This window comes from Montipora capricornis, chromosome 12 (genome assembly GCF_036669925.1).
Source record: "Montipora capricornis isolate CH-2021 chromosome 12, ASM3666992v2, whole genome shotgun sequence".
In the NCBI taxonomy this organism is placed as follows: domain Eukaryota; kingdom Metazoa; phylum Cnidaria; class Anthozoa; order Scleractinia; family Acroporidae; genus Montipora; species Montipora capricornis.
The window spans coordinates 33,514,938-33,522,437 of record NC_090894.1 but is presented as its reverse complement, the minus strand read 5'-3'; the positions used below and the strand labels follow the sequence as shown (position 1 = coordinate 33,522,437).

Below are 7,500 nucleotides of genomic sequence, written 5' to 3'. Positions count from 1 at the left end.
AGGGTTCGTACGCGTCATGAAAACCCTTGAATTTTGAGAGTGCATTTTCAAGGCCTTGAAAATTCTTGAAAATCCTTGAAAATCTCTATTCTTCATTCCTGGTCCTTGAAAGTCCTTGAATTTTTTTTCTGACCCGCATTTTTAATCTTTGAAAACTTCAGTGAAAATAATCAGCCACTCAAGTCATCTCATACAAACGCGACGAGCTGCGGGGTCGAGAATGGTTACCAGTGCCTTTGCATTATTTTCACGCATGTACGTTACGGAAAATGAGGAAGAAATGTACTGTGAGACCATTTCTATGGGTAAATTCATCGACGTAAATAAAAAAGAGGTCCTTGAAATTTCAAAATTTGGCCCTTTAAAGTCCTTGAAAATTCCTTGAATTTTTGTCTGAAAAAGTGTGCGAACCCTGGTTAAAGAAATGAGCCAAAATTTTAAACTCGTTTATGAGAGCGTGCTAATCCATTGTTTTTGCTCATCAAACAAACCTAATGTTTTCTGCTGTTATCGTCTTCAGACTGACGTTATCGATGTTTAAAAGGTACCTACTAATTGTGCGAAGGGTTGTGCAGAGGACTATATGTAGCCGAAAGTAGTTAATCCTAGGCCATTGCTTGGGCTGACAACCAGTGAAGTGGCTCATTTGAAATGCTAATTTTTTTCCGTTTTCCTCCGCAAAGGAATTAAACGACTAACCGTCCTTTGAGATGAATCGAAAAATACGAGCGATTAAGTCTAAAATTGATCGTATACATGTAAACCAATTCTGGCAGGGAATTGAATTTTTTGTTCATCGTGTTAGAATACATAATTAACAATTAGACCCGTAGCCCGCAAAAGGGCTACAGTTTAATAGCCCATGAGGCGAAGCCGAATGGGCTATTGGCTCGTGGCCCTTGAGGGCGAGGGGTCTAATTGTATTAGTATCACCCAACTAGTCGGACAGAAGAGGCAATAATAAAGTTAGCAAATGCAAGTTTAATAAATATTTATTTGGGTGTAAAAGGAAAGAAACGTCACGCTTTTCACTACTCGAGGACTATTACTAATAGTCCTCTAATAGCGTAGCCAATCAAAATGCAGGATTTGCATTAGTCCACTAGTTGGGTGATACTAACAACATTTATTCCAGCTCTGAAGCATCAAAGGTACTACTTTTGATTGGAAAATTCTGTTATTTTTGTTAAAAATGAAGTGTTTGGATGTCTTTCGAAAACTGTTTTCAAACGACAAAACCGCCCACAAATCTCTAAAGTCCATTCCAGACCAGCCCCCACCCATCTCCACACAGTCATTAATTCTCCACTCTGATCCCGAGTTAATTTGTTTCGTTTTCAATTTTTCATAAATTAGGGCTGTCTGCTTTGTTGGATCGCGCTTCCTTCAAACCTCCCCCTCCAGACATCCCTTTGGTCGATCCATCGGTAAAGATTTCACTTGATAATTTGAAATGTGACCTGGTGGCATTGACAAAGGTAAGAAGACTATCAAACTGAGGACGTTTTAATCTTAGAATGATGCCTAGAGAGCGAAGGCTTTGAATTGAATCATTTTTTTTTAATTTATTGTTTTCGGGTCGCACTCTGCCTGTTTTTTGGATTGTGACCATTTTCTGTCAAATATATCTTTTGCATCCAATTGACTCTTGACAAGGATCGACAAGCGACAGGCGTTCCCAGCATGCACAAGACCCACAAAGATTGCCATCTACTTTGCATCTGTTGATGGTTGTGGCTTGTAGCACCCACGCGACGAGTCACCGACGGCTGGAAATCTTAGCCTATATACTCTGCGTCGTATCGAAACTTGATAAACACAGAATTCAGAATCCATCAGCGCATTTATTGATATGTTATTTATTTACTATAATGGTCAAAAACATGACGGTGAAAATCACAAAACGCGAAAACTCAGAAAAGTCAGACAAGGTCTGTGGACAAAGATAGAATTTTTTTCCAAATTGCGCTAAGAACCAATCAGATTACAGGATTCGTGGCTATGAACTCGTGGGAAAAGATGACATAATTACTGCAAATAAACTCACAAGTCAACGATACGTAAATTAGATGAATTCTTGGTTTTCACTCACGTGATCAGCAGCCATGTTTTTCAACGAAAGCAAAAGAAAACGTTTGCTTAATAACCGAGTTTAATTCCCGGAGGGTTGGGTCGAGACACCAACATGGTCAGCGTTTTATTGTTTGGGGACCCCAACATGGCGGCTGTGACGTCATGAAAACCAAGAATAGTCCAGATTAGATTAGATTAGATTGACAAGTTAGATTAGATTAACAATCAAGGGATTGTTTCAGGGTGAGTTTGGTGAGTTGAAGAAAGGTTCATGGAAGTGCCCTAGTGCTGACGGACATTGGTTAGATGTATTTTTAAGGGCACTGGTGAAGCCAGTTGGACGAAAGGTTAGTCACTTTACTATGATCCTTATATAGTATAATGAACAAGGTGTGTAAAGTCATGAAAAGACAAAACGTTTGAATTGACCGTATGCAGTGTGAGAGGCCGTATTCATCGGAGGCAATAAAATGTTCTTTGACTTTTTTCACTTTTTCTCTGAATTGTGTTATCCGTTTTTCTACCATAATGTTCTTTTCCCATAACTGGAAAATTAACTTTTCTTTTGAATTTCAACAACACTTGTTAAGATCTGCTTTTCCCGTATATTCATAAACCGGGCAAAAATACCTTTGAATTAGTAGGCACCGTCCTTAAAGCGGGAAATAAATTAGGGACTGTGCAACTAGGCTTACTCGGGCATACTGGGTTCCAGGATTTGGGGAGAGTTGATCCGAAATTAGAGATGTTCCGAATTTAGAGTTGTTCCGAATTTGAAGTTGATCCAAAGTTAGACACGAATTTGAAGTTGATCCGAATTTAAAGATGTTCCGAAATTGAAGACCTTAATTTTGGTGAGGATCACACGTCATACCATACAGTTCAAATAGTATTCATTTCGTATATCTTTTCGTAAGATATACATACATGTTTCAGAATTGGGAATGCAATATTTCGTGTAATTGTTGTTATTATAAATAACGACTCATTCATTCATCTGTTTCCTTATAGAAAACTAAGGAATTCCAGAAAGCTATGAGTACCATTTTGGAGCTAAAACACCAACATCTGATACAATTATATGGCATCACTGAAGCCCCAAAAGCTTTGAATTTCGTGTTTGAGTTTGCTGCTGACAGTCTGGATGTTTACATTAAGACAGAGAGGTAACTTCGTTTTGCTTTCGTTTTAGAAGCTGTGATTTTTGTTAGTATCTAAAAGGGACAGTGTCATGGATTGTTAGTAAAAATCTGGAAAGCAAAGGATACATGTTTACTGATAGCAAACGGAAATTGAGAATGATATAAACACATGAGAAAGAAATGATGGTAGAACCAACTGGGATCTCGGAAAAAATCCGAGCCCCAGATGGGATTCGAACCCACGACCATCCGTGATCTAGTCGGATGCTCTAACCACTGAGCTACTGGAGACTCTATGGCGAGCAAGGGTGAAATGTGGGTATTGACTCGAGCTGCATCACGCAGCTACAGAGTCAAATGACTGACAGCATGGCTCATAACTGCTAGATCACGGAGGGTCGTGGGTTCGAATCCCATCTGGGGCTCGGATTTTTTTCCGAGATCCCAGTTGGTTCTACCATCATTTCTTTCTCAAACGAAAATTAATGGCCAAATTTTCTTCAAAACGGCTATTTTAGCTCACAGAAACCGTTCTTAAGTGTTTCTGGTTACGCGTAGATCTAGACAAAATTAACAGAAATGCCAACTTGAAAACGTCGGGCCGACGTTTTCAAGTTCCCCCCTTGCATCTTTGATGAATTCTGTAATAACTTTGTGAGGCTCGTTTTTCTTTTAAAATTTAATCGATTTGTATCTCCCTGCGGTGATCCAGAAGCAATTTAAGAATGAACAAATCACTGAAAATTGATTTAGTAAATTTATGGTTAAAATAAAAGGGATAACGCACCTCTTTATCTTGTACGTTTTGTTTTCCCATTTCAGACCACGTGATGTTCCCAATTAAATTTCCTTTTGTTTTTTCATAATTTATGCATACATATGCATGACATTTGAAAGGAACGGTTCCCCAGAGTAACATACGGTGATCTGAAATGGGGAAACAAAATGTACGAGCTAAAGAGGTCGATTCCTATGATAATTTGTCTTTGGTTATCCTGCCAATTCCGTCGGTTTAAGAGGTTTTGCTGTTGAGGGGGCTTTTCTCTGCCTAATCCTGTCTGCCTTAAGTAAGAAAAAACACGGCATGTCCCTAAATGCAGCGGATTAGCTGCACACCTGATTTTTTGGCATCCAACACGTAGTGTCCTGTCTGTTGCGTTTATGCGTTTGCAGCCAATTTCCAGCAATAAGGTAAGCATTAAGGTTCGCGTTATTTTTAGGTTAGGGTAAATTTAGCTGTTTATCCTTGCTTGAGTGAGGTAGTGCGGTCCTGTGGATAGGACACTTGCCTTGAGATTCGGAGCTCGCGATTTCAAGACTCGTTCTGACCACTCGTTGAATTTGGGGAGAGCAAGGTGACACTTCACTTCGTGACGCTTGTTGAAATCGTCGTGCATCTAATTCCTTGCAATTCTGGACATATTTAAAAAAGTGACATTTTTCCTTAATTGTTATTGACGCAGTGAAAAAACTGATGAAGGAAAAAAACTGATCACCAAAGGAAGAGTCCTTTTGTATGCGGCTCAGATCGCGGAAGGAATGATGTTCCTCCACAGTAAAGTGAGTAGAAAGCACTTTAAATTGGTTGTCCCTTTGACTGATCTTACCAGTTGCACTTTGTCAATAAAGCCCGTTCTATTTAGCAGTTGAATTTCCCTGCAATTTTAGTTCCAACTAGCAGAGGTCTCTCTCTTTTTTTTTTTTTTTTTTTTTTTGCTTTCGCGGGGCTGACGACCTCTGCCGTGCGTCGGAACTCACTTCAAACCGCATGCGCCATGATATGTGTGCTGACTGTGACTTGAGCCCGCTGTGTCCCGCGCATTTCTTTACACTTTGTGGCAGCAGCCAATTGAAATACACTTTTTATCGCATGTGATCATTCAGAGGGAGACAAATTTGGGAAAATGTTTCTCTGTTATAGCACCCTTCGAGCAACTTGACTCGCTACAGAATTACGATACAAGTTGCCAGAGAAATAGTTTAGTTAGGTCAGGTAAGGTTTAAGCGTGGGGTGGAATTAGAAGTGGATGTTAGCAGACTGACCGAACACGTAGGCGAAAGGAGTCAAGGCGTTACGGAAACGACTTGTCTGCCCTTCGACGGCTAAGTGTTCTGACAACCTTACTTTTGCTCTCACTCACTGCTTCTTCTGATCGGCCTTCTGCTTCTGTTACAATAGCCCAGAGATACACACCACCCTTGATTTCTTCGGCGTCATTTGCGGCGACTCTGTTCAAAGACAAAAGTGAAAATAGCACAGGTCGATTCTTCGAACTTATTTTAACAGTGTCGAGCCCAGCATATAGCCACGTATCTGTGCATTTTCCCATGTATTTTTCAATTTTTTTTTCTCAGAATGTTGTTCATGGTCGCCTTCGTGCCGACAATGTCCTTGTCTCCAGTGAAGATTTTGTTAAGATCGGTGACTACGGTTTGCTACACTTGGTAAACAATGGGCAGATCTTCCACGAGTCCAAAGCAGAGCACGGGTGAGTGTAAGTGGTTTCTAGGTGATTTCCCGCTAATGTCGATTTCATTTAAGGCTGCATGGTGAGATCTCACACAAAAATGGACGCGACGTCAGCGAAAACGTCATTTCAAAATATAACTTAACGCTATCGTAAGTCTTTCGTGATTATTTCATCTCGTTCACGTCGTGAAATTTGAGTGAATTATCCTAAAAATAAATTGGGTGCGAGCGGTTGTAGAGTAAAAATAGAGAATGCAAGGTTCACATTTATACGCTCACTTTGTGGTCAAACCTCAAATTTAGTGATTTCACTTGGTGAATGCAGAGCACCTTTAAAATATGTGCTAAAATGCGTGCCGCTCGTGCAGTACGATCTTTTTTCCTCTCTTAACCAACCACATTATTGTTTTGTGGCGTTGACGTGGCGGTCGTGGTCTCTTAAACTTCCAATTCATCTTCGACCATAGATGCGAGTAAATCGAGAGAACAACGCTGATGCAGGGAGGCTCGTGCCACTAGCAACTGAAGTAAATGCTCATTTGCGAAATTATTGAATGCGAGGCTTAACCTGTTTGTTGAATATGTAAGTACAAGGAAGGATTACGTTTTTGCAAACGTTGGCCGTGTAGCACTTATATTTGAACAGACTTAACTGATTAGAGTGTAATGTGAAGTGCTAAGTTTCTACCCCATATAAACCATGTGAGCGTTAGCCCTACTAATGGTTCATGTGGTGTCATTACGGCTCTAGTTCTACCCACTGCCAAAAATGCTACTTTCCTACTCTGTGGAAGCGTTTAACGTTAAAGGAATTTCAAAACTCAGAGAAATGAACTTATAACATTCAAATATGTCGTCCAACTGGAATGGACTTAGTGACACCGCCAGACGTACTCACGTGATCTCGACTAATCGGTTTTCTGTGCTGATACAGTTCACCACAACAAAAATGTGAAATATCTGTCTGAGTTGTGGAATTCCTTAAATGTTGATAGTTCTGGCCACGCTGGTCAACTAGGCTTTAGCATGAAGTAATTGTCTTTGCTGTTGTACTCACTGATGTGTCAAAGAAATTGCCTTTAGTTAATTAATTAAGAGGGACTGTTTTTGCTTCAAAACTGCAAGCATTCTTATTTCTGTTGTGACCAGATACAGTTACTGTTGGTTTTCGCCGCTGGCTCTTGAAAACGGTGCCTTCAATTTCGAAGATGACATTTGGTCCTTTGGCATGACTTTGTGGGAAATGCTGACCATGAAGAAGCCTTATCACTGTTCCTTGACGAGTCAAGTGCTTGACAAAAATCAGGTTAATATTGATTTTCTTTGAGCTATTATTGTTTATTGAAACTCCCTTTTTTCCCGCGTTACCGGTAAGTGCCAACTGCGTGAATTTCCTTTCCCGCCTGTGACTGGCTGCTCATTGAATTGGTCGGTGTCTGTTGTAATCGGCCAAAGTTATAACTTTAGTTTTGTTTTGCTGATACTCACCAAAAAAAACTCTCTAACAGTTCAACTCTGTTTTAGGTTCTAAGAAGATATTTAGAGCAAAAGTTCCCAAATCTGAATAGGTAAGTTCTGTTTGATTCTTAACACTATTGATGAGCTCCTGACCAATGAATTTTCACGTCATCTTACAGGCCAAACATTCCACCTAAAGTGCGAGAATGTATTCAGTCATGCTGGGAACCAAGACCAGAGGTAGGTTTATTAAGAGTGACGTCAGTGGCATCTTTTTTTCTGAAACAAGACGCTTGGAGGCGTTTACGCGGGATGGGCCGATGTAAACATTGAAACCTTTTGTAGCGATAATCACAG

General features: G+C 40.2%; 1 protein-coding gene across 1 annotated transcript in view; it reads left to right on the top strand.

Moving 5' to 3' along the window:
• The window catches only part of LOC138026476 (uncharacterized), a 62,184-nt gene that overhangs the window by 23,166 nt on the left and 31,518 nt on the right, over window positions 1–7,500 (top strand). Inside the window, exons 11-18 of the mRNA XM_068873844.1 lie at window positions 1,357–1,478; window positions 2,316–2,420; window positions 3,085–3,239; window positions 4,679–4,775; window positions 5,571–5,704; window positions 6,835–6,991; window positions 7,210–7,253; window positions 7,323–7,383. Of these exons, the coding sequence (XP_068729945.1) occupies window positions 1,357–1,478; window positions 2,316–2,420; window positions 3,085–3,239; window positions 4,679–4,775; window positions 5,571–5,704; window positions 6,835–6,991; window positions 7,210–7,253; window positions 7,323–7,383 (875 nt within the window). The remainder of the gene's footprint in view (window positions 1–1,356; window positions 1,479–2,315; window positions 2,421–3,084; window positions 3,240–4,678; window positions 4,776–5,570; window positions 5,705–6,834; window positions 6,992–7,209; window positions 7,254–7,322; window positions 7,384–7,500) is intronic.